This window comes from Tympanuchus pallidicinctus, unplaced genomic scaffold, assembly GCF_026119805.1.
Source record: "Tympanuchus pallidicinctus isolate F22 unplaced genomic scaffold, pur_lepc_1.0 scaffold51, whole genome shotgun sequence".
In the NCBI taxonomy this organism is placed as follows: domain Eukaryota; kingdom Metazoa; phylum Chordata; class Aves; order Galliformes; family Phasianidae; genus Tympanuchus; species Tympanuchus pallidicinctus.
This window is the reverse complement of record NW_026294771.1, coordinates 228,810-255,106: the sequence shown is the minus strand read 5'-3', so window position 1 is coordinate 255,106 and position 26,297 is coordinate 228,810. Positions and strand designations below refer to the sequence as shown.

The 26,297-nt window shown below is 55.0% G+C and overlaps 1 protein-coding gene across 1 annotated transcript; it reads left to right on the top strand.

Annotated features, from left to right (window-relative positions):
* The first annotated feature begins 13,682 nt into the window (after positions 1-13,682).
* Positions 13,683-25,505, top strand: NGFR (nerve growth factor receptor). The gene is made up of 6 exons (XM_052705043.1): positions 13,683-13,800; positions 17,139-17,280; positions 21,153-21,512; positions 23,341-23,584; positions 24,517-24,677; positions 24,762-25,505. The coding sequence occupies exons 1-6, from the start codon at positions 13,759-13,761 to the stop codon at positions 25,061-25,063; spliced, it is 1,251 nt and encodes a 416-aa protein (XP_052561003.1). The 5' UTR covers positions 13,683-13,758; the 3' UTR covers positions 25,064-25,505.
* The last annotated feature ends 792 nt before the right edge of the window (positions 25,506-26,297 follow it).

Sequence of the window (26,297 nt, the reverse complement as noted above, 5' to 3'; positions counted from 1 at the left end):
TGGAGGAACATAATCTTGCAGAGCTTGGAGCTGCTGTTCCCGATGCCTGGAATTGATTTGCAAAAAGGAAGGAAAACAGGGAGAAAGTATTCTTTTATTGCTCGGATGAAGGATTAATTATCCGTGAAGGTGCTCAGGATGGGCGACAGCATGGTGGGGAACAGAAACCCCTCCCTCTGAAGCTGGGACGTGGTCACAGCTGTTCAGCACCTCTGCAGCAGAAAAGAAACCCTTAAATCATTGAATTCAATTAAGCCTTGTGCTCTCTGCCAGTTAAACAGACTGATGGTGAGGACCTCTGCTCTCCCCCTCTTCCAAAGCTGATCTTTCATCCCAAGCAGGTGAAGTAGGCAGAACCAGGGGGAAAGAACCCACTGGATGGCCAAAGCATCAGGACGGCTGGATGCTTCAGGGATGCACGAGGCAGTAATAAGGGCCATCAGCATCCCAATGTTCCTACTCCACGCAAAGCCCCCTGACATGGGGTCACATCCCCAGGCAATGGCTCGGAAGTTTGAACTGCAGCAGCTTTGCTCCCTGGGGCCTCAGAATGGAGGTTTTATGATGGTTAATAAATATTAAGCTTGTGGCCATTCCCAAAGCTGCTTGACAGAGGGTTGGGCAGAGATGGGGATATCTGGGGGTCTGATTGAGATGGTGTGTTTGGGTCACCACCTCCTTCCTGCACACATCCCACTGCCCAGAGCTTGGTGAGAGCATGGATAGAGAAGGTGGTTGAGGTGAGCTGGGGCTGAGGTTGGGGGAATCCCACGCCTTCCTTCTCATCTCTCTTCCCTTTTTTGTGTCCTTGCCACAGGCAGCTGCAGGGGAAAGGATGATCTGCCTGGAAAAGCACGAAGCAAAGCTGTTGCTTTTACCCAAATCCCTGCCAGCCCTTAATATCTTTGGGAAACTCTGTTAGATGCAGATTGCCCCAAACTCTGCAACGTTATCCAGGGAGCGTGCGTTAATTCACCGTGATGGAGAGCCCCAGTGCGCCGGGGCCGGCTCTGGTTACTCCAGGGACACGTTAATGGAAGAGTTTTTTTTCCCAAGGTTTTCTGTTTTATGGCAGCTTTGCTGCCCTTGGAGCTTGTGGATATGGAAGGGGTGAGGGCTGGTCCCTGTGTGGCACTGGGGATGCAGGCATGGGGATGGAGCAGCCCAGGAAGGGCTGCCTGGAGGGGAACGTGCCAGAGTCACTTTCTATGGGGCAGATGGCGACTGTGGGGGATGCACAGTTTTGGTTGTTTTTCTTTTTTTTCTTTTTTTTTTTTGTAAATTAAATTCAAAAAGGGGAAAAATAAAAGCAGGCTGCATAATTTTGCTGAGTTTTGATGTTCCCAGGAGGTGCTGGAAATGTGGATTTTCATGGGAGTTTCTCAAAGAGCATCAGCAGGGCTCAGTGCTGAGCCATGCAGCGTCACATCCCAGCTGCCCCTCCCAAAAACCCGAGTGCTGTCAGGGTGCTGTCACCCACCCTGCATGGCACAGGCACTGCTGTCCTGCAGCAGAATGCTGTCAGTGCCTGCCTGGGCTCACGGCAGGACCCTTGGACACCGCAGCAGACAGATCAATCACTGCCTCCAGCTCCTCTGTCTGTGCCCTGCAGCCACTGCTTCCCACAATTAATGCAGTCTCTGAGCTGAGCTGCCCAGCACAGGCTGCCATCAGCTGGTTTGCATCTCAGCACGGCTGCTGTTTCTGGCAGGGCATAGACCAGGATGCTGGATATGAGCAGGGATGCTGAATGTGGAGTGGGATGCAGGAGCCAAAGGGAAGCTCCTGCCCCACCTCCATGCCCACCTCTGTCAGACCACACCGGAGATGGGGGATGAAAGATGCTTCTCACTCCTGGATCAACTCTCAGGGAGTCCCAGGGAAACCTGCTGAGAGCAGAAGATGCAGGATAGCAAAGCATGACCCAGCTTTGACACGGTGGATGCTGTGCAAAGGATCATTAAAAGCTTTCCAAGCTCCGGCTGGTTAAACAAGCATCAGAGACAGAAAGGAAATAGAAAGGAAACAAGGGATATTTCAGAAATCTGGAACAAGGAGTAGCTGCTGAGTTGGGGGTAAGTTGTTTTTGCAGCACAATCAAGCCAAGTGCTCAAGCTGATGAGAAAGGACGTGACAGTGGATCATGTTCCCATCCCCAACAAAGACCTCCAGCCAAAACAAACTGAAATCTCCACATCCAGGCATCTGAGTAGTGAGAAATGCTTCTTGCTGTTCAAGCGACCCCACATCTCTCAGAAACAAATGTGGGGGGAAATGCACTTTTCTGGTTGCTCCTCTCATTATCCACCTGTGCAGCAGAAGCTGCTCAGCCATGGGATGCAACAGTGCAGCTCCAGGGCTGTCCATGTGCAAGGTGAGAGCCAGTTTCTGCACTGGGCTCTGCTTCATCCATCCAGACAAGAACCAGTGCTGTGGCACGAGGCTGCAACCCGTGAGCACCACAGCTGCTGCTGGAGGCTTCTCCCAAGCTTTCCCACTCAGAATCTTTCTTGGCAGCTACAGGAGGAAAAGCATTTCCTTCTTCACCCCCAGGAGGCAAAAACCACCCCCAGATGGGCCCAAATCAGCTTCAGAGCTGCAGTACTCATCCATGCTGGAGTTGGTGCAAAGGATGCTCTGTAATTAGATTTCCTGCGTGCTAATGGTTGAAGTGCATCAGCTATTTATTTTTTATTTTGCCCACTGCACCCAAAGCAAGCAGGCACCGTGCCCACATGGGCGATCTCCTCTAAGGAAGCCCACTGCTCTTCTGAGAGGAAATGGGTGTGCAAAGAGCAGCCAGCTTTTGCACCTGCCCTGGGCTGGTGGCTGCGTTCAGATCCCTCAGCCAAGGATGGAGATGCCTCTTTCATCCTTGGCAATGATTCAGTCTAAGATATAAATTGTCGTCGGAAGATTCCTGTCCCTCTCCATTGACTGGAAGGAGACCAGAGCAGCTGCATTATTCATAGGAGCATCTTGATCTCGTTCCTGCTGTAAAAGTGCAGCTTCACTGCACTCACCAAGTGCCCAGCTCCAGGTTCAGGGCTTACAGGAGGGGCAGAGACCAGGCTTGTGTTCACTGGCTCCTCCCAGAGCTCTCCCCCCATCAGCAGCACCTCTCCTTCTAACAGGGATCCAATCATCCGAAGAGAGGAGTTGGGAGAGCAGGATGCATCCCCATGTAACTCCTTTACATAGCAATGGGGCAAAGCTCCAGCATCCAGGCTGTGGGCTGCTGCAAAGGAAATACCAGCCCAGATTTCTTGGAAGGCTCCTGCTTTCTTCCAAGCATCCCTTCGCAGGAAACACTCAGTGAATGAATGAACAAGAGAATGAATGAATGCTCCCTGCACACACACACACACAAAAAAAAACACACCAAAAATGCTGCTCTGGCAGATCTGGGTCATCTGGTCAAGGCAAAGGGCTGAGCTGGTTGAATAGCTCCGGCTCATCTCCCATGGCAGGGAAAGATAACAGTGGTCCCATCTTGCTCTTGGCTCGCTCTGAAGCAGGTTGCTTATGGGGAAGAGAGAAGGGAGACAGCCAGCGCTGCTCGGGGCCATAAATTAACCTCAGGGTTTTCTAATGGGACCTGATTTATCTCCTGCTTCTGTCTGAACTAATTGAGTTCATTCCTCTTGGTGATTCATGCCATGGAAATGGGTTCCAGAGAAAATGGGACCTCGAGCAGCTTCAGCAAATCCCTCTCTTTATTAGCCAGGGAGCCGTAATGCTTTTACAACAAGGAGAGGTTCAGAAGCGGCCGCCTGCCCCCAGCCCATCCATCACTGCCAGCGGCTTCAGCTCAGGTTTCAGCGGGGTTCCGGGTCTGTCCCTTGTCCATCTGGGGCTGCCCAGGACTTCAGAGGCACCCAGAGGGCAGAATAAGGGATCTGTGACCCCCACCCTCTGGGGAGGAGTGGAGGTTGAGGGGCTGAGCCACCCCTGGGAGATGACGAATGGATCCCTTATACTTTCTCGTGCTTGTGGTTGGTGGAGGTGGGTAAAAAAAAAGCCACCCTGAGCTGCTCTCATGCTCCAACTGCCAGAAAATGCAGCAGGTCTTTGGTTTGACTCCTTGCATCGGGATGCTCTGGAGAATAGAACGGGTTGGAAGGAACCTCAAACTTCTCCAAACGCCCAACCCCTGCCCTGCACATCCCCCCATCCACTTCAGCCCATCCGAGCAGAAATTCATCCCTGACCCCCCCATACTCCAAGCACAGCCCCCAGCTCCCCCCAGCAGAGCACGATCTGCGGACACGTGCGTGTTTGTTGTGCTGTTTGCGCGCGGCGGAGAGAACACAGGGGAGAGTTTTGGCGACAGCAGCCGCCGTAATGGTTTGTTTGCTCTCAGCCTGTCTCGAGGCTCCCGGGGGAGTCTGCAGCCCAGCATCCTGTGCCTCCCGCCCGGCTCCAATGTGCAGTGAGCGTCGGGCTGCACGGCTCTCGGAGCAAACCGCCCGCGATTTATTAAGATGTTAAAGCATCCTGCAGCAGTGTGGGGCAGAGGGACCTCGCTGAGGCATCCCAGCACCTGCAGCTGGGGAGTTCCCATGAAGGTTAATCACTAAAACACCGTAAACTGGGCACTGCTCCTCCCTGGTGGCTTTTCTCCTCGCCCGGGTCACCGCTGCAAACATCCAGCCCCTGGCAGCTGTATTTCCATCCCATGTCATGGACCTCATTAAAACCTTTCTAGAAGCCAGGATAAAATTGCATTTACCAATTTCCTCCCTGCCCTCAGCGTTGTTTACTTGGAGAATTCCAGCAGGTCTGAGGAAGAGCTGCATCTCCCGCAGACAGCGCTTCTCATCCCAATCAGATTACTCTGAGCCAATTGATCTTCATTCATCTGACCTTTCTAAAGCTCTCACCTGATTTCCAGAGCACAACGCACTGTTTCCTTCCTTGGCTCCGGTTTGGGCTTGCAGACTGCCCACCAGACAGCTGCTAAGCCATAACCCACTGCAAAAGAGTTCATTTAACCAAACAAAAAACCCACAATGTGATTGAGACCATAATGCTGAAGGGGCAGAGGCTGACTCTGAGCAGGGTGCTAGAGGGGATGGAGCTGGGATCTGTGTGGATGCCATAAAGGCAGCAGACACAGAGCTGGATCAGCAGCAATCAGTGCACACAGCCCAGCTCCTTGCAGATGCTGCAGGCTTTGTTAGCATGGGCCAGCGACTGGCTGATTTGCATAGGGAATGAAGGCAGCAATTAGTTTAGCTCATCATCTCAGCACACTGGGAAATTAGCTCCCTTTTGATTCAATCAGAACTGCTGGGAAGATGCTCTGGAGATGCGTGGAAGCTGAGGCCAAGCACCGGCTCAGTGCCAGGCTCAGCACCGTGGGACCAGGAGCTGCTGTCCCACTCCTCCCAGCCTCACATCAGTACCCTGAGCTCCTCTGCTGCAGCTCAGCCCACACCCTTTCCCTATTTACGAGTTTAATTCTGCCAGATAATATGAGGGGTCTCACTCCAGGGTGACATTTCCCCAAGCACAACCCACAGTAGCCCCAGGGCTTCACCCTCCTGCCTGGGGACACCACCCAGGGGGAGCAGATGCATTCGCCCACATCCTTCACCCCCCATCCCGCTCCCTCCCTCAGCTCTCAGCAGTAATTCTCAGCGATTTATTCCCTGCAGGAATAGTGATGAGCCTGGAAGGAGCCCCTCTCCCCATTACTCTCCTCACTGTGATGAGCGCTTCGCTGCCAGGCGTTAATCAGAGCCCCTCTCCTGCAGGGAGATGGATGGAAATGCATTTCCCCCAACCACACCACTGCTGGTTAATGCATCCAGCCGAGCCCTGGGAAGGGCCACGATCGCTCTGGGCCTCCAACTTGCAGTGCTTGCAAAAAGATAAAGCCTGTAGGCTTTCTAAGAAGCTCAAGCAGGAGCAACACTCCAATAATACCATGAAAACTCACCCATAAGCAGCACAAATTCTGCTTTTCTACCAAGAGGAATGCCTTTGCCCTCCCAGCATCGCTTCCTTTCACCCACCCACTGTCAAGCCCTTAACTCAGCCCAGCTAGACTGTGCTGTGGGGATTCCCATCTGGGTCATGCTGAGATCACTGGGTGGGGGCTAAAACAGCACCCTCCAAATTGGAAGAAAAAGCATAGAAAAGGGTCTCAACCAAGTGACACAAAGACTGAAAAGCTCCCCAAGCTGTTCCCTAAACCTGGGGGTGCTGGAGGTGGAAGGAAGCATTTGGGGGTCTGGGATCTGGCCATCTGACACCCCAGTATGTGGGAGGAGAGGGTCACAGCTGGGCCCCCACAGCTTTGCAGGCAAATCCCTCCCTTTCCCTCCTCCCCTCAAAGCCCCCCCAGCTCCCATAAACCCTTTCTGAGAGGTTCCCTGTCCCTCTTTTGTGCACAGATGCACACAAAAGGAGATGAATGGTGCGGACGCTGCGGATGGGGCGCTGAAAGCAGTTGCCATAGGGACAGCACCTCCAAGCATCAGCTCGGGGCTTCATTTGCAATCTCTGCTTCTATCCTTTATGGTTTATCCCTTGCACTATCTCTGCTAGGAGTCAAATTGAGGTGTGAACCCCCAGATTACCTCAACAGTGAGCTCTGGGGGGCATTGATGTAAAGCAGTTCTGGCGCTGGAGAGACCCTGCAGCCAGAGCTGCCCCCACCTCATAGCCCCCAGCCTGGCTCCAAAAAGCCCCAAAGTCATCCCAAATCTCAAGGGGAGGCACAGGCATCACCTTTTGCCCTTGCTGAAGGCAATGGGAAGAGCTCATCCATCAGCGGGACAGGTCTGGAGGAACCACACAGCAATCAGAGGAACAGGGCCATCGGGGGTCACTCGAGACCCCCCAGTTTGCTGACATCATCAACAGCATCATTATCCCGGTTAAACAAACCCAGCTCCATGGCTCTCTTTGTTTTCCACTGGCTGTTTTGCATTTTAATCAAAACCACAGGGCACAGGGACTGCCTCATACCAAGGGCACTCTGTGCTCCCCTTCCAGTCCTGTGCACTGTGCAATTTGGGGGCAAAAAGGAAGAAATATAAATCATATGTGTACATATATTCTACTCGAGCTCCTTGTAGGTTAGCCCTGCATGCAGTGCTTTAGCTGAGTTCATTAGGAATCTGTAATCTGATGGAGTTTATTACCCTAATTAAAGGATTGGAGAAAGCCTGGAAAGGTGAAGGATGATGCAGTGCTCCCATTCCAGCGGTACTTGGAGGAGCTGGGATGCTGTGTGAGATGCTCAGGTTGTTCCCAGCTGCTGCATCCCACTGTCCCCTGATTTTGGGGGAAAGGAGTGAGGGAACTCATATTCCAGATTTGAGGAAAGCTTGGAGGAAAATCTGCTTTCATCCCTGGGAGATGGGATTCCTGACGCAGGAGGAGGTGCTGCCCTGCTGTGTGATTTGGGGGGGGCTCCATGGAGTTGGATGGAGGGAGGAGCAGGATGGGAAATTTGTTTTTAGGAATTGCACAGCAGTGACTTCAGCAAATCCTGAGGAGCACCAGCAAGAAGGAAAATAAATGGGGTTGGGTCACTGCAGCTGCTCTACTGAACAGGAAAACCCTCCCTGCTCCAACCCCTGCCCCAAACCTACACCCCCTGCTCACTGCAGATGTCATGGGACTGGGCCAGAAATGCACAGAGAGGGGAGAAATGGGAAACAAAGTGAATTTAACGCCCTACAGGGCCAGTGACCAGGATGCAGGATGAGAGATGGGCAGCAGGGCGGGTGTGGTGATGGATCTTGCTGTTAGGAGAGAGTTGGGGTGGGGGAGTGCAGGTGGGCACAGTGGGGTGGGGTCCTGAGTGCAGCAGCAAAGGGAGAAAAATGGGAATTGCAGCCCCAGGTGGATGTCTGGGCTGCTTCCTGACAGCTGTGAGAAGGAAGGAGCAGCAGCACAGCGCTGTCAGTGCTCTCCATGGGTCAGTTTTGCTGCCTGGAGGCTTGCTGGGTTTTTGGAATTTGGATGAAGGAAGGCAAAGTGGGTGAGTTTGAGGTGGGTGGGGGTTGCTGCATGTCCCTGTCCCCACGGCATTGATATGGAGACAGGCAACAGCCCTGAGACTGGCAGAGCACAAAACACTCTGAGCTGTGGACTGGCAGTTCTAGTTTTACCAAGTAATAAACTCAGTGCCAGCATCCCTGAGCACGTGGCAAGAAAGCAGCTTGGCTTCCCAAATACCTGTGAGAGGCAGGGATCAGCTCCACTGCTTTACACATGGGGAAACTGGGGCACAGCAGAGTTGGCAATGTTGCAATGTTTTGAATTGGGCTCGTTGTGATGATAGAAAAGGGGAAGAGGGGGGCAGAACTGCCTCTGGATCCTGTCTGGGCTACGTGCATGCTGCTAAACAGTTTGGACAGCATTCTATAATAGTCTGAGTACAGAAGGAATTAAAATAAATATCTACTTTGAAATGAAGTAGGGGGATATGGAAGGGGAAAGGAAAGGGGATGGGAGAGGAGAAAGGGAAGGAAGGAGAAGGAATGGGAGAGGGGAAGGAAATGAGAAGGAAAGGAGAAGGGAAAGGAGAGGAGAGGAGCAGAAGAGAAGGAGAAGAGGGAAAGGGAAAGAAGCCCCATCCTGCCTCACTCTGCTCCTCCCGCCTGCCCTGCTCCATCCTCATCGATGCCATGAAGGATTTGACATTCATTTCCTCCTAATAGCAAAATTCTTGATCCATCAGCAACAAAAGTGAATCAATCAGTTCCCAAAAGCCAGGCTGGTGAGAAGAAAGCCAGCCCTGCCCCTGGCATGTGGAACTAATCCATAACTTAAGCAGAAAAATATTGATAATGTTGCTGCTGCAGACATATTTATGTCCTTTATTATATGCACCACGAGGAGCGATTTTCTCCCCCCCTGCCTGGCTCTGAGTGTTATTGTAAATCGTGCACAACTGCTTTGCTTTCTCAGGGAGGGAAACCACGGCTCTATTTTTACCATCTCACGATTTTGCCATTGCTCCATCCCGAGGAAGGATTGAATTTCCTGGACAGCGTGGGCTCTGCTGATGGGAGATTCCTTTGGGCTGTCCTTATAAGGAACCCGAGGTTCATCCCCACAGCACTGTGACCCCCCCCCCCCCCTCTGTGCATGCTGATGGATGGCACAAAAAGGATGGGGAAAAGGAAGGAAAGGAGAGCTTGGGGCTGGAGATTAACAGCTGAAAAAGAGAGGGGGAACGGTTGGAGAGAGGCATTAGGAGAAATTACAGGCATGGAAATCAAGGAGGGTAATCAAAACCAGGTTGGGACACTTTGATAGTAATGGAAATCAGGTTTGTGTGAGTTTGGGGAATGTTGCATCCCTCCGTTGCCTTCCCTTATGGGTGGGATGTGAACCCTCCTAGCTCAGAGCCCTGCGTTCAGGGTGCTCAGAGCCTTTGCCCCATGACAGGCACCCAAACACAGCCCCATCATTCTGACCCCATGGTTTCATCAAGGACACCCAAGAGCCAAGATCTCCTGTCAGGAGCCCAAATCAAAGCACAGCAGCAGGGCAGCCCCATGGCCCCATGCCATGCAGCCCCTCACCACGTACCCCCCATATCCCCCATGCCCTCCACTCTCCTCACTGCTGTGCATCTCCCCCAGCACTGATCTCTGTGTGATTCCCATCTGTACTCCAACACCAATGGGTACAGCAGTGCAAAGAGATCACTCTGAGATTGTGGGATCTTTTACCCCCAGCCCAATTGGGAATGGCTGAATAGGTGAAATCAACCCCAAAATCACCATCTGAGTCCCATACCATAGGAATAACTGCCTGCTCAGCACAGGTTCTGGGTTTTACAGCACCCCACACATTCTGCAGCCTGTGTGTAACCCCCACATAAAGAAAAAGGGGAAGGTTTTGCAGGCAGTCCCTCCCTGGCTGCAAAATCAAGAGAGCAGTTTTCCCCTGAATGGTAAAATGCTGCTGCCCAAGCCTGCAGCAGCCCAGTGCTCCTGCACCTCACCTGGGGCAATGATCAGCAGTCCCTAAACCACAGCTGGGGATGGATCTGTTCACCCCACAGCTCCCTATCACTCCCTCAGTGCAGAGCAGATGGGTCTGGGGCTGCAACAGCACCTGGCAAGGGATGGGAGTGAGAACCCTGCTGTGCACAAAAGCCCTAAAAGCTTCTACATGCCCAAATCCCATTGACTGCATGGAGAACCAGAGGGAGCCTTCAGCTTCCACTCATCCCTTCTCCCTTCCTGCTCTCCAGAGGTGGCCTTGGCCCTCATCATAGTGCACAGCACAGCCCCCAGCCTTATTCCCAGCCCTGGAAGCCCACCCCATAACACTGCAGCACCACATCCCACCCGTGCTTTTCTCTGTAGCCCTCTATTCACTCTCTCAGCCCCGGGGCAGCACGGTGATATTTTCCCAACATCTAATTATCTATTCATCTGTATTTATAATGTAGCATTACTGCGTTGCTGTCTTCGTTGGGAAACTAATTCCCAACGCTTTTTAGCGAAACCGATAAGAAGTTTGAAGGCAGGAATTTGCTCTGAACTTCTGTGTTTGTGCTATTTCCAGGAGTCCTTGTAGGGTGGTGGGAGGGTCTGAAAACATAGCTTGGAGACCTTTGGTCTTTGCAAAGCGCATGGGGGCAGACCTGGATGAGCCTGAAGGAAGATAAGGATAGAGCGAGACGGGTGCTGTGTCCTTGGGAGGGACTGGATGCAGTGTTTTGCTGAGCTGTAATTGGGCTTTTGCTAATTAAACCTCCCTGCTCCAGTGGGGGGAGGCCCATGGGGCACAGCTGTCTCTCCCAGGAATGATGCTTCCCCTCAGGAACCCTCCCTGCTTGCTCTTCACCTCTGCTCTCAGCCCCACTCCTTGATGTTCACATTCACAAATAAGGTTGAGCCCAGCCAACCCAGGGAACCCCACGGTGCTCCCCCAGCAGTGAATCCTCTGTGCATGACCTCCCAGCCCAAAATGTGGTCAGGAGCCAGCAGCAAATCCAGAAGCCCCATTTTTCCTTACAGGCAGATGGGCTGCTCTCCGTTCTCCAACCTGCTCTCAACAAACAGCATTGCTGGAGGCAAGCATAGTGTCACTGCAGTGTATCTCACTGTGGCTCAGGAGGACCTGGAGCATCACTGAGCCACAATTTCAGCCCCCTTCAATGGCCAGGAGCTGCCCCAGGGCATGGCTGGCCGTGCTGTGGCACAGGGAGCTGATTGAGGGTGGGCAGACCTCTTGGTTGGGGTTGGGATTTGCAGGGCAGCAGCCAGTGCTGTGCTGTGCTAGCAGCCCTGAGGATGATCTCTGAGCAAATGCAGAGCCTTTGTTTTAATTCTGAGAGGTGACAGCAGACTTTTAAGAGGCCTTTTGTCATTGCACAGAGCCAGGAAAGGGCCACAACCTTTCTGGGGGAGAAAAAAAAGCATGAGGTGGGGGTTAACATACAGCTCTAGGAGTGCTTTAACCAAAGGAGCCACACGGGTTGGGATGGAGCAGCAGTTTCCACTTACTTGTGCTGGCTGCTTGCCCGGCCCTGTGCAGATGCAGCCCATCTGAGCGGCCGTCTCTGTCCGTCTGTCTCTGCTTTGCATCACTGCTGTGAGGTTTTTCTTGGGGTGACATTCGTGGTGGTGTCTGAGCATCATAAAACACCCGAGTTCTGCACTGGGACTTGGGGGAGTTCCTCCTGTCGTCCCCCCTCCAGGGGAGTGCTGCAGCACGGCGGTGCATCCCACGGGGAAAGGCCACAGCCTGGGGTGGAGAAAACCTGCTTTGGCAGGGGGGTTGGACTCAATGATCTCTGGAGGTCCCTTCCAACCCCTACAATTCTGTGATTCTGTGATTCTGTGAATGGATGAAATGGACCCATGGCAGCAGCTCAGCTTCCCCTCAGCTCACTGCAGCAGAACAGCAAAGGCAATTGGAGTTATAAGACCCAGGCTGCTCCCCCCGCTGTGCCTGGCTCTGCCAGATGTCCACAAGCTTTGCCCCATTTCCAATCATCCAAGCATTGAAAAGGGCAATGCTTGCCTCATGGTGGGTGGCAGCCATCCCATCCCCATGTCCCCACCCCCACATCCAGGCTCTGTGCATGCTGCCCTGTCCCCAGCTGGCCCTGAACCCACCACCATGTGGCTCACACGTGTTCCCATGTCACCGCATCAGAGGACAAACAGCAGCTTTGGCTTCGGGTTAATCTTATTTAAAGAGGGACTTTCCTCAAAGCCCCAGTCCCAGCTTCCCACAGCACGGTGTATGGGAACTGCTGATCCCAGCCTGAACCTCTGATTGATCACCTTAGGTGAGCAATGAGTCAGCCCTGGGAGCACAAGTGAAAGCAATTCACCTGTGCTGCCAGAAGGGATGGAGCCTGGCTGCATCTCTCCTAGAACCATTTAGGAGTGGGGAAGGATCTCTTTCTGGAGATACCTCCTTTTGGAGTTTTCCAGTGAGCCCTGGATAAGGGTATAAGCCCTCTATCTATTCTTTTTTTTGGTGTAATAACCTGCTTAGCCAAACTCTTTTGTGTATTTCTTAATTATAACACCTATATATCTATTGATTATACAGCGGGCCAGGAGCTGCCAACCACGCAAGCATCACAGATTGTAGACTTATAGAGTCACTAAGGTTAGGAGCTCGCTGCTCGAGAGGGAATCCAGCTTGTGTCTGCCAACAGGATAATGTTGTGATCCCAACACAGTAAAGCTGAGAGATGGGCAGCAGCAGGGTGGCACAGACAGACCCACAGACACCACTGCTCCATCCTATGCTAGGTGAAAGAACTGGGGGCAGAGTGATGTGAGCAGGGGGTGAAGGAATCCTTCATTCCTCCCAACCCCGGCGCCAGCATTTCTGAGCAGCTTCCAGCAAACCTTCTCACCAAAGCCACACAAAACTGGCTGCATTCTTTTTTTCCAGCAAACCTTACAAAGAAAGTTTTTGGTGCTGACACACCAAGGCAGGAGCCAAACCGAGCTGGGGAAAGGCCGTGACATTTCCAGCTCCACTCCCTGACACGCAGCTGAGCTCACAAGCACGGGGCTGGGGCTGGGCAGGATGGGGACAGAGCAGCTCTGTAGTAAAGTGAAATGCAGGGGAGCAGCACATGTTGGGGCTGTAGGAGAGGAAGGATGTCAATGTGTTGTTTTGCACCTGCGGGTGGAACTACAAACAGAAGCAGGTGGCTCTGGGCACTGCAGCCTCTCTTGCAGTGACAAAGGGAAATTCTCTCTGTGGCTGGGATTGCTGTGACAGTGCTGAGTTTGGGTGCTGGGGGTGTCACCTGCTGGATATTGTCCCTTGGCCGTGCAGCCAGAGGGGATCTGGTCACCCCATCCCAGCCACAGCTCGGAGCCTTGCTCTGTTCTTCTAATTAACGAACCTATTTGCAAACCCATCTTGAGGACGGTGCTGGTGGAGGGCTGGAGCGAAGTGTGCAGAGATGGATGGACGTGGGTGTGTGAGCGACGGACAGGCAGACAGACAGCAGGGAAGAGTGTGTGGGGAGAGATGGACGCGAATCATTGAAGGGTGGAGGGGACGGCTGGACTGAGACCAAATGCAGCCGAAAGCTTTTCGTGGGGGGGAGGTGGGTGCTGGGGAGGGGTCCGGGCTTTGTGTACCGACAGAGGAGGGTGCTGGCTCGGCTGCTCGCCGTGATGCTCCGGGGGCGGAGAGGAGGAGGAGGAGGGACTTGCAGCCCTTTTCTGGTGCTGCCGAGGCGGCGGGCGGCAGAGGGAGGGCAGCCCGGGGGATGCGAGGCGGCCCCGGCGCACCATGGCCGGGTTCGTACCGCTGCTGCTGCTCCTGCTGCAGGCGGTGAGTGCGGGGCTGCGGGCTGAGCCCAGGGGGGCCGGATCCAGAGGGGAGCGGGCAGGGAGAGCACGGGCTGCCCTGGTCCCGCTGGCACCGGGTGGGGGTGGGACGGAGGGGTACCAGGGGACTGTGGGGTTCTGCTTGCAAGGTCCCGGGGGTATCGGCAAGTGGGAGTGCCAATTGTATGGGGACGGAGGGTCCCAGAAGGTTTGGGTGCAGAGGGAGAGGAGTGGGGAGGTGGGTGGTGGTGGTGGTGGTGGAGACACCTTAGGGATGGACACCATAGGGATTTCTCGTGCAGCCCCTTGTGTCCTGCTGGCACCGAGCTGGGCTCTGCTGCCCCTTTTTTCCCCACAGGAGGTTATGGGAAGAAAGCAGCCCCAGCTCTGTGCCCCCACCTCCCGAACCCCACACCTTCAAAAACTCTCACAGACCTGGCTCCAAACTCACTGCTCAATGTGAAGGGCAAAACCGGGATGGGCAGAGCCTCAGCCTGTGCTGGAGATAAAACTTAGGGATAAGGGGGACCAGAGAAGAAGGAGACACACAGAGCAGGGGATGTGGGGATGCACTGAGCCACCCGGGGCAGAAATAGGGCTTTTGCTGCAGGAGGATCTGTGGGGTCCCAGAGGGCTCAGTGGGCAGCAGGAAGCTCTGGGGCAGGGTGTTAAAGCTGCTGCTTCAGCAGGTTCATGTGGAGACTGACGGGGAGAGCAGTATGGATGGCTCGTGGCTCCAAGCTGGGTTTGGTGTCCCCATGTCCTGCAGCCAACCCCTCAGGTCTGAGCTGCCCCTAGGATTGCACCTGCTGAGCCCACCCAGCCCCATAGAGATCTGCTGTAGTTGGAAACCCACTGCTCCTCCTAGCCTTGAGCAGGACAGGTCAAACGTGCCTCACAGCTGTGGCTGTACCCTCAGCACCCCATTTCCATGGCACATTACCTGTGCTGCTCAGACTGAAGCTGATTTTGCTGGGGGGGGAGGCAGAGCTTTGCAAGACCCACACAGATCAGATGTGGCTTCTCCCACTGCCCAAAGTTTGGGGAGTGTAGGGATCCAGAGCTTTGGCCTTTTCTAGACAGGGTGCCCCGCCAAAATACACAGAACCCGTCTGTCAGCCTCGCGGGCCGTTCGGATCCAGGCTTGCTGCTGGGCCCGTCTCCAGCTGCAGCATTGCTGCCGTTCCCCGTTTCGGAGCAGCACAGATTTCCTTGCCAGGGTTTGGGAGATGATGCTGCTGCGCTGCGCTCATCTTCTTCCAACGCCACCCCCTGTAGGGCAGGGGAACGCCAAAACTACTCCAAAAGCAATTAAAAGCTTTCAAAGGTGTTGCTCGCACCCTCAGCGCGTCCCCCTTCCTTCTCCCCCCCTCAGTCCAGCTGTCAAAATGCTTTATGGTGTTAATACCTGTGGCTTTGTCAACGGGAGTTGTGTTAATAACATGCACATTTCAGCGGGCTAATGCAGACCATGTGCCCCTCTTATAAGCGTGTTAATCTTTATGGATGTTTCGGCGCTTGAGATGCAGAAAGGGAAACGTAGGCGTGGGGAGAGGGGGGGGAGGGTGCAGCATCTGGGGCTGGAAGGTGCGTTTTCCACGTCGTTTAGAAACGCGGAGGGTAGGACAGCCCTACGAGGAGGGGACCGTGGAGCGTTGCACAGCTGGGGGGAGGTCGGGGCTGGGGGGGGTCCGGTCCGGTTTGGCACAGAGGAAGCAGCGCAGCCGGGTTCTGTCCCTGTGGGGTTGCTCTGCAGCTGCCTCAGGCGCGGGCGGCGTGGGAGAGCTGGCTGCTGCGGCCCCAGCTGCACCGCTGCGGCCTTTCCAACACTATTTATAGCCAAGTTCGGATGCTCCCCGCTTCCCCAAACCTTCCCGAGCAGGGGGACACGCTGCAGGTGCTGGGGAAAAGGAAGCAACGGGTTGAGCTCCAGCTCCACTCTCTGCAACGGGCATCGCTGCTGCCTAGAGCTGTCCCTGTTGCAGAGCGAGCCCTTTGCTCGTCCCCAAGCCCATTTCCCAGCTGTTATTTGAGGGTGCTGGGTGGGTCCCCCAATGCCAAGCATCCTACCCGTGCAGCTGGGGATCGGTGCCAAGCCGGGCTGGCAAAGCGGCGCTGAAAGAAGGCACACGCTTCCAAGCGAAGGGTAATTGGAGCACTTTGTCATTCAGATGCCTATAATTGGCGCTCCATTGTCTCGGGCCGGGCCGGCTTATGCCGGCTGATGCGTCCATGAGTTCATAACAGCGCATTGTGCAGAGCGGCGGCCAAACGGCTGACGAGGAGTCCAGATGCACGGGGACTGGGAGCTCCTCTGCTGCCGGGAGAATTCTTCCCCCCCTCACTCCCCCCAAAATCAGCCTCATCTTGGTGGCAAAGGGACAGTCCCCCCGAAAGGAGCACATCCCCGACAGCAGCCTCCCCATCGAGCACCATCGACCCGAGAGCGAGTGCCTAGAACCACCCTGGATGGTCACAGCACCGCTGTTGCTGCTGTCCCTTTCGGGTGGCCCCAGCTCTGAGCATTGCCCTGCCTCCTCACTGCCTCATTCTCAGTGTGTCCGACCAGCAGCCCAACAGCACCATCTGCCCTGACACCATCTGCCCCGTCCTCCTTCCATACAAACTCATCCCAGCTGCCGCACGAGAGTTTCCCCTCCTGACTGTGAGCAGGAGGAGCAAAGCCAGCCCCACACATCACCCCTGGCCAAGGAGTGCTCTGGGGAATGGCCATCTCTGCTCCCCATGTTACAAAGTGGATGTGCAGAGGTTCTAACCGCACAGCTCATGGCACATTTATTGCTTCCATATGTGATGACAGGTTTTATAAGCTAGTACACTTATTCCTGTCAGACAGCTGAAGCTCTCTGCGCTCCTGTCAAAGTCTTCATTTCCACCGAGGGGGCTGATTTCTGATCCCAGTGTAGAAATGGGACCTTAGCCCTCTGAACCCTTCACTTGGGCTGGCAGCTTTTCCCAGGCAGGGGAGGGCTGTGACAGCACAGCATCCATAGAGAAAACGACTTCTGTGATGGGATGTAAGGCTGTAACCCTACAGAAAAGCCAGCATCCCCCTAAGACCCACAAGCCCAGACCAAGGACTGTCATTGCCTCCTTCAGTCAGCACTACTTAGCAGAAGCTTTGCAAATGAGTGAGCTTTGCATAGGAAAGTCATTTACCTCCCCTTTCTCCCAAACTCAATACCTAACACACAGCCTCCCCTTTAGCCCAGACATTTAATTCCACCCCACAACACAACCCTCCCTGGATGCAACATCTCTCTCTGCCCATCGTTGCAATTCCTGTAACAAGAATCATCTCTGGGCTGTTTTTTCTCCCAGGGACCCACCTGGGGCTCCAAGGAAAAGTGCTTGACCGAGATGTACACGACGAGTGGTGAGTGCTGCAAAGCCTGCAACCTGGGCGAGGGCGTTGTGCAGCCCTGTGGGGTCAACCAGACCGTCTGTGAGCCCTGCCTGGACAGTGAGTAGTGATACATGGGGGCTTTTGGGGAACACGAGTGGGCACCTGTGTGTCTGTCCTATGGACATCCATTGTGTGGATGCGCTTTGTGTCATTGGGTTCCATTTTCCCATTGCACAGAGCCCCAAACCTCAGCATTCTTTCCAGCATTTCCCCAGTGCCTGCCCAGCAAATGCCAGCAGCTCTCCCTGTTTGGGGACCCATTGGTGCCAGGCATCAGATTCCCTTCCAGTTCCTCCATTGCATGGATGGCTCCTCGCTTGCAATTGCCTCCTGGATTTTCCTCTTCCCACACTGCTTTCCAACCCAGCCATGGGGATATCTCAGGAGCCACCTGTACTATTGCTACTTTTACCTTGTAAAGGCCGCGAAATAAAAGCAAGTCGGAGGGGAGAGAAGCAAATCACGAGTCCCCAAGAGAGGCGGGGAGCTTTCTGCTGGCTGACTCCAGGCACATTGCCTATGTCAAATGCTTCATAAATGTCGGCCGGAGCTTTGCGCAGGAGAGCTGGTTAAATGCTTGCAGATGAAGTGGTCCAGCTATTACTGTTTAAACAATGCCATGATAGGCAGAAAACGATCTACCCTGCAAATTTACTGCTGCAAGCTCTTTGAAGACCTGGGGACAAATATTTGTAGGGGGATCTGTGCCAGTCAAGCTCTGATTTGAAAGGCAGAATTGGCAGAGCACGATTGTAGGGGAAGTAAAAAGAGTCAGAGAGCGGGGGGGGGGAGAAGCCCTATAACCTGAGCAGCACCAGCACAGAGCAGTGTCAGAGCAGTGCTAAAAATACCTCTGCCTTTCTGCAAAATCAATGAGCAGCGCTTGCCCTCCGAGCTGCATCCCCCTGGTTGCAACCTTGGGGCAGGTTTGCTCGCTGTTCCTGGCTCCAGCCCAGCTCCCAGGATGCAGGGCAGCAAATCCAGAGGGCATGGAAGGGTTGCATTGCACACCAGGGTTACTTAGAGCAGCATTTCCTATAACCCCCTGCAATTCCAGGCTAGGAGATGGATTATTCCCATGTCCTTTCTGGGAAGTGGGAGATGAAAGGGGTTTCTACACTCCCTGGAGGATGCAGAGATTATGGGGGAGAGCAGGACCTGGGTAAATCAGTTAAGTCATGGCTGTTGGTAGCTTTGTGAATGCTGCTATTCTGGTTTGAGTACCAGCTTGCTCTGTCCTGCCTCAACAGTTGCATTCTTGCAGCAGGGTTAACCCCTGGCACCAGATCTGTTGGGTCAGGGAGCTGAGCTGGAAAGCATCGGGCTCCTTTCTCCACCCCTGCAGTGATGACAGCAGCCAGGAGCAAACACTCTCAGCATTGCACTTTGTGCTTTGCTTGGTTTTGCTGCTCCCTGTAGCTCCCGTGCCTCTATTTCCCCTTTGAGCCCTCCAGATGCCTCATAGCCCTTTCATCCTTTACCTGGGGCCTCCAAAATACAGCACCCCCCCCCCGCTCACCCCACTGCACAGTGGGGCTGTTCTGACAGCACAGCATGAACCTCAGGACAGGACCAAGCCCCTACCACTCTGATGGGAAGCAGCACCAAGGAGATGACCTGGCTCCCCCATTGCACCAAAAGGGAAAAGCATACATGTTGAAGAGCCACAGATGGGGATAATTCCACTGCAAACTCTCCTGCTTTATACCCTCAGCTCTGACCCAGTTGTGGTCATGCATTGTTAATGCCAGCAGGATTATCATCTTATCATCTAGGTGCTATGATGGGGAGATGCTGATGCTTATGCTGGGTGGGCACTGGGGTGCAGGTGATGCAGGAGGATTCCCAGCTTTCCTCTGAGCTCAGGGCAAGATTTCTAGGAGGAGAGGTAGCTTGGAGCATCCCAGCCTCTACTGGGATGGGGACAGGATCTTTTGTGGAGCTGCTCCCATCCTTCTCCTCCTTGGGATTCCCTAGGTGCTGTGGGTGCAGCTCCTTCGCACAGAGTGCCCCAGTTACCAAGCAGAGCCAGCAGGGAGGAATTAGGGTGTAGCCCTTGGTCATGACATCCCCACCTCCACCCTGGGCTGCCTCCGAGGCTTTGCCTTGGCCTTCTTCCCGATTCACTGCCTTCTCAACTCACTGCTCAAACTGTTTCACAAGAAATGTCCTACTATCAAAGCACCTCCCCTGCCAAAGCCTGGAGGCGATGTTCCCTCCATCAGACCAAATGGCCACTTGCTTTTTTTATAATTTCCCTTCTTCCTTCCCTCTACCCTTGCCAACCCCCCCCCTTCCCCCCCCCCCCCTCCTGATTTCTGCCTCATGATTTATTTATCTCCTTCGCCAGCCTCTGTTGCTGCAGGAGGGAGGGGGCCCTGTTTGAATCTCAGCTGTAATTGCTCAGCTCGGATACCTTGCTGCCACTGCAAATGTGCCCACTCAGCCGTATGCCTTTCCTGGCCACTTCCCTGCTCTAATGGTATCTATCAATAATTCAGAATAATGCAAGCCAAGAGCCCAGGTTAATGGGTGCAGTGCATGCTGACAGTCGACCCGGAGCATCTCTGCCCCTGCACCCTTTGCTGTTGCCTATGTGTGCTGGTTTGGGCACATTTGCACACTTGGGGTGTAGCTGAGGTGTGGGGTGGTTGCTGTAAGAAGATGCTGTCCCCACTGGAGAATGGCATTGGGAAGCTGTTCTCAGCCCTATGCCATCTCAGTGCTGTTCCCCTGTCTTTTTGGAGTGCATTCCTTTGTCCTTTGGAGCCCTTCACAGGGGTCTCAGGGCTCTCCTTTCCCCTCTGTCCCAAAAGTGAGGCACCTGAGCAGCCCTGTGTGGATCCTCAGTCTCCTGTGGGACACCCAGGGAAGTTGGAGGCCACCAAAGGTGCTGGGAGGCCACAGCAGAAAGTTTTGCAGGCACAGGGTGGGTGCACAGCCCCACTGTCACTTGGAGGAAATTGCCACCTCTAATCTAAAGGCAGATGTGTGAGTAGTTGCCCTTTCCAAGAGCAGGGCTAGCAGACAGGTTGCACTTGATCCCCCAATACCTTCTCCATTGATGAGGTGGGGATTGGCATCATGGGCTGTGGAGGAACCGCTGTGAAGCACACAGTTCAGGGAGACCAGCTGTGCCCTCCAGGACAGGCACTAATCCCAGCTTCCTGTGTTAAAAATAAAACAAAAATAGCCCAAGCACCTTGGGGATCAGGAGGGCAGCAGTGCGGGGGCAGCTTGGAGGGCTTCAGAAGAGGATTGATTTACATGGCCAAGTGAATCCTGCGCAGTGAAACTGGAGAGCCCAGAGCCCCAGGGTCAGAGGAGTCAGCAGTTAGTGTTGTAACCTCCTGTTCTCATCACCTTCTGTATTCCCTGGCTTCCTGCGAGGCCAAGGAAGGGGCACAGGGCAGTGATACCCCAAGAGACACCACCAGGAAGGATGAAGAGGAGAAAGCTTTTGTGATGCAATGGCTGTAGGGTACCAGCATGGCCATGGGGAGTGTCTACGGATGGGGAATGGGGAGGATGCTACAGGATGAGGCACTGAGTACATGGTCACAGCTGGTTGGGTGTGCTGAAGGCTGCGGGAGTTCAAGGGACCTGAGTCAATGGCTCAGCATGGGGAATTGCTACAAAAAGGAGGATGCTGTTCATGGGAAGGGAAAGGGCAGCAGGAGCCTGCAGAGATGCTTGGGGCTGGAAGGGGCTAGGTGTTTTTTTGGGGAGCTAGGTAGGGAAAAACACCCTATATCTCAGAGGAGGAGGAAAATGGTGAAGAGTTGTGGCTCCTGCACAAACCCAGCTCCCCTGGACTGGACGGGAACTGAGGGCAGCACTGAAGCCAGCGCTGGTGTTCAATGTGACCAGCAGAGATGGGGATGTCCCCATGGTCTCTTTCCTCACTCCACCCTCTGTTCCCCCCCCAGGTGTGACCTACTCGGACACAGTGAGTGCCACAGAACCGTGCAAGCCCTGCACGCAGTGCGTGGGGCTGCACAGCATGTCTGCACCCTGCGTGGAGTCAGACGACGCCGTTTGCCGCTGCGCCTACGGCTACTTCCAGAATGAGCTGAGCGGGAGCTGCAAGGAGTGCAGCATCTGTGAGGTGGGCTTTGGCCTCATGTTCCCCTGCCGGGACACACAGGACACTGTCTGTGAGGAATGCCCTGAGGGCACCTTCTCTGATGAGGCCAATTTTGTGGATCCCTGCCTGCCCTGCACCATCTGTGAGGAGAACGAGGTGATGGTGAAGGAGTGCACGGCCACCTCTGATGCGGAGTGCAGAGGTAATGCTGCCTTTTTCCATCTTGGAGGGGAGAGCAGGGCTCTTTGTGTCTCATGGTGCCAGCACAAGCAGGTGTAGTGCTCTGTGCCACACTTTCTCCTTTGGAATGGGGAGGTGGGTGCAGATCCCCAAGGGTGGTGGAGAAGAGAGGATCTCATGTCCAGCTGAGGTCCCCTTGGGCATTTCATTATGCAGCTTCCTAATGAGCTCAGCCAAGAGGTTCAGCAGCTCTGATGCTGCTTTTGCAGCCACCAGAGCCTTCATCAAAAGGGAATTTGACAGCTCGTGGCTTTCTCGTGGGAATTAACTGCTGCTGCCTTCCAAAAGAGCTGGGGAGCAGCAGGAGATTTTGCATCATTCAATACAGCAGCCCCTCTGCTCCACTCTGTGCAGCCCCCAGACTCTGGTGGGGGCTGTTTGAGAGGTTTTCAGGGGGGGCTGGCTCTGGGTTCTTCCTTGGCTGTTCCTTGGCAGCAGCAGTGCAGTTCCCTGCCCTGAGTGCAGAGACAGAGAAAGGGGCTTTGTCCCATCCGCTACTGATTCACAGTGTGAGACGGCGGCCAGCGCAGCTCCCTTTGGCTGATCCCTTGGTGGGGTCGAGTAAATGGAGCCATAAGTCAAGGAGCACAGGGTGAGCTTTGTTAGCTGCCAGCGGGGCCCCGCCGGATGCAGCCATGCCGCCACTGGAGCGATGCTCTGAAAGGGCAGAGGGGTCCTGCTTGGGGGGTGGCACTGGGAGATGCCACGGCTTCCTTCCCACCCTGGGACAGCCAGCAGACAGAACACAGAGTGATCCATGTGCTGTGGCGGAGGTGGAGGGTCCAGAATGCAAGAGCAGAGGCTGCAAGAGCCAAATTGGGTGTTGCATTGGATTGGGTGTTGCGTCAGGGCTGCATATTTGTTTCTGTGCAGGAATAGGCTCTGCTGAGAGCAGGAATTGGGCTGTGCCCAGGAAAGGTGGTTGGGGCATGGTGGGGCAAGGAAGTGGCACAGCTCCGAGGAGGCAGAGCAGGGACATGGCCCTGCAGCACTCACAGTGGGCACAGGGGAAGTCCCTGGAGGAGGGCATGGGGAGAGCTGAGGGAGGCAGGCATTGAGGGGCTGTTTGGGCAGCCACGGGTGAACACATCGTGGTGCAAGACAAGATATATCTGCTCCATGAGACATCTGTGTGCGGGTGTATGGGTGTGAACAGGGTTACTCCCACAATGGAGCTGGGCTGGCAGTGCACACCTAGCAGGCAGGGGACAGGGGAAGGGGATGAGTGAGGTCCCCCCCTCCCAGGGCCTGAATCCCGACTCTGGTGCTGCTGGCAGCAGATGAATGCAGGCAGACGTGGCTCCTTGTGAGCTGCAGAGGCAGCTGCTCTGCCTGCATGTGGGGTAGATGGGAAGCAGCTGCAGATGCATCTGAGGGACAACGTCCAACATCAGCTCTCTGGGACCAGAGACAGGAGCCCAAGGCTCACCAGCAGGCTTGCGTAGCTGGGAGAAGAGCTGCTTTTCTCTCCTGATACAAAACCTCAGAAAGGATAAATGCTGCTTGTGCTGGGCTGGATATCCATAAGCAACAGGAGACAATGATTTTCCTCTGCTGGAAGGACTTGAGAAAACCTAGTGCAAGGAAAGAAAAGCCTTCAAAGCTATGTCCCAGCACCACAGCCACCATCAGGCACCATTTGGATCTGGGAACAGCTTCAGTTCTTCCTGGGGTCTTGGGGACGAGGTGGTTGCAAGGATAAGCATGAAAACGAGGGGCTGTGCCAGAGCTGCTGGAGGACACCACCAGGTACATGGCCTACTCTTGTCATTCCTTTTCCCTCCTGACAGACCTCCACCCGCGCTGGACAACGCACACCCCATCCCTGGCAGGTTCTGACAGCCCCGAGCCAATCACCAGGGACCCCTTCAACACCGAGGGGATGGCCACCACCCTGGCAGACATTGTCACCACCGTCATGGGCAGCTCGCAGCCTGTCGTGAGCCGTGGCACTGCTGATAACCTCATCCCCGTGTACTGCTCCATCCTGGCAGCCGTGGTGGTGGGGCTGGTGGCTTACATTGCCTTCAAAAGGTAAAGGGCTGGGGCAGCGCCGTGGGGATGTGGGTAGTGGGAAGCAGGCTGTGTCCCCTGCTTTGAGGTCCTGAGTTTGGAGCACTCAGCAAGAGTGCTGCAAAATGAGGGAGGGCAGGAGCTGAAATGCCCAAAAATGCAGCTGAGGGGAGGAAAGGGAAGATTGCAGCAGGATAGGGGTGCAAGCCGTGCCCTCCCACACCCTTATCACAAACACCCCCTGCTCAGCCCCCCCTGCTCGTGCACATCATATCCGATCATAGTCAGCAGCTCATCCCAGGGTGTGCACCTGGCCCTGCAGGTCAGGACTGGCTTGGCTGCTTTCTGTGCATCTCTGGGGGCACCACGAGGGGGGTCAGTGCCCCCTCACATCCCTTCTCAACCAGGACTTCATCCCTGGGCTCATGCATCTGCTGAGCTCCATGTGCTGCCTAAACCGATCTCATCCATCCAAATCCCTGTCACTACCCTGGACTCAGTGGTGGCTCCGCTCCAGCCCCAGAGGGCACAAATCATCACGTGCACAGACCATGAGAAGGCAGCAGTATAGGTGTTAAGGCACGGGTGTGAGATGGGAAGGCAGCAGCCACAGCTGTGCCATCATGTGGGTGCAGCGATGCACGTGGGGACCTGCATACAGCCCCATGTGCCCCAGGGGCACAGGCACGTGTGTGTGGGTCCATGCAGAAGGGGGCTTGGTCCTGGTCCATTGCAAAGTTCAGGAGCTGGGCACCTGCAAAAGCAGAGCTGATTTAACCTGGTGCATCTGCTGCAGAGGTTGAGCCAAAAGTTGCATGAAAAATGCACATCTCCTTGGGAAAATGCTCTCAAGCAGGGCACAAAGCAACGGACCCACTCCCAAAAGGAAAGGTGCAAGCAAAGGGATGCTGATCAGGGGGACAGTGACAGTGCCACCACCACTTTCTGTGCAGGTGGAACAGCTGCAAGCAGAACAAGCAGGGAGCCAACAACCGCCCTGTGAACCAGACGCCTTCCCCGGAGGGGGAGAAGCTGCACAGCGACAGCGGCATTTCAGTGGACAGCCAGAGCTTGCACGACCAGCAGCCGCCCAACCAGAGCACACAGGGACCAGGTAGGGTGATGAGGGCTGCGGGGTGGAAGGGATGCGCAGCATCACAGCTCCTTAACACATTCCCCCATTGCTTGCCCTCCCCAGCACCAAAGGGAGACGGGAACCTGTATGCCAGCCTGCCGCCCAGCAAGCAGGAGGAAGTGGAGAAACTGCTGAGCAGCTCGGCGGAGGAGACGTGGCGGCAGCTGGCCGGGGAGCTGGGCTACAAGGAGGACCTCATAGACTGCTTCACGCGGGAGGAATCGCCCGCCCGAGCGCTGCTGGCCGACTGGTCAGCCAAGGAGACGGCCACTCTCGATGCCCTCCTGGTGGCTCTCCGGAAGATCCAACGTGGGGACATCGCTGAGAGCTTGTACAGCGAGTCCACCGCCACCTCACCGGTGTGAAGGGCGGCCTGGGGGGGGGAGGTGCAGCCAGGGGTCCCCTGCCCTGCTGCCTCATTGTCTCCCCCCTCCCTGGCACCGAGAGCCCTGGAGAGGAAGATGGGGAGGAAGAGGGGGCCCCCCACCCCTCCTCGCTTTATGGCCCTGTATGCACTGAGCTCCTGTTTTCGGTATCGCCCCCTCCCACCTCCGCCTCCCCCTGGCAGCCCATAACCCGGGCTCAGGGTCCTGCTCTGTGCCTGCTCCCGAAGCAGTCTTGAGGGCAGGAGTGAGCACCACTCTCAGGTCTCTCCTCTCTCCATTTCTAACGCCTTCTCCTGGTTCCAGGTCTCCATCCTACCCTTTTTTCCATTGTCTTTCTCACTGTTGTCTTCTGCTCCCATCTGATGCCCCCAAATTCAGCTGCTTTCCCCAAGCTGCAAGCAAAGAGCAGAGCTGAGGTGGGCACAGAGAGCAGCAGAGCAGTTGCAGCAGGATTTGGGGATGGGGCTGTGCCTGAGGGTGGGCTGGGGGAAAGGACTCTGTTTCCAGCAGCCTCACCTACACTGTGTAACTTGGGGTGGGCTGTCCCCATGCTCAGGGCTGGCAGGGTTTGGTCTTGATACAGAGCAGACACCAAACACTGGGGGCAGCTCTAAGGAGAGCTCCAGGAGGGGAACACCAAAGTTCTAAAGGGCTGAAAAAGTGCCTGCAACAGGGATGTGACAAAAGGGCTTTGCTCATCCTTCCTTCACCACAAACCAGGTGTGCCCCTCACTGCACTGGCCCGGGATCAAAGCCACCCAGGTGCCCCATGCCAGCCCTGACCTGACCCCCAGCTCATAGCTTTGGGGTCCCAGCCCCAGCTCCTCTCCCAGCAGTGATGCTGGAGGAGCAGCTGCCAGGTGAACACCCTGAGACGTGGTCCTGGAGGACGTCCCCATAGTCCTGGAGGATGTCCCACTCAATGGGGCAGGTTCACCACCTCCCTCCTCTGGAGGCTGTTGGCAGAGCAAGGACTGCAAGGCGAGTTCACGCATGGATCTGCATTCATCCGAACCTCCCCTCTCACCTCGTGCTTCATTCAGAAGCTTTACCAAGTGCAGAAGGTGATTTTCTTTCCCTCTTTAAGGAGCTAAGCAAGACTTGTAAATAATTCTGTGTCGTTTTACTAACGTTCAATGTTTCTACGTCTGGTGTGGATGACCTCTGCTGCAGCGCACCGCGGGCTGCTCGCTCACAGCATCGTGCCTGCAAG

Excerpts from the sequence above, each read along its gene's own strand:
- NGFR (XM_052705043.1), top strand. The coding sequence starts at position 13,759 with ATGGCCGGGTTCGTACCGCTGCTGCTGCTCCTGCTGCAGGCG. Across the intron at positions 17,281-21,152 it reads CTGTGAGCCCTGCCTGGACA|GTGTGACCTACTCGGACACA; the intron begins GTGAGTAGTGAT and ends TTCCCCCCCCAG. Across the intron at positions 23,585-24,516 it reads GCTTACATTGCCTTCAAAAG|GTGGAACAGCTGCAAGCAGA; the intron begins GTAAAGGGCTGG and ends CTTTCTGTGCAG.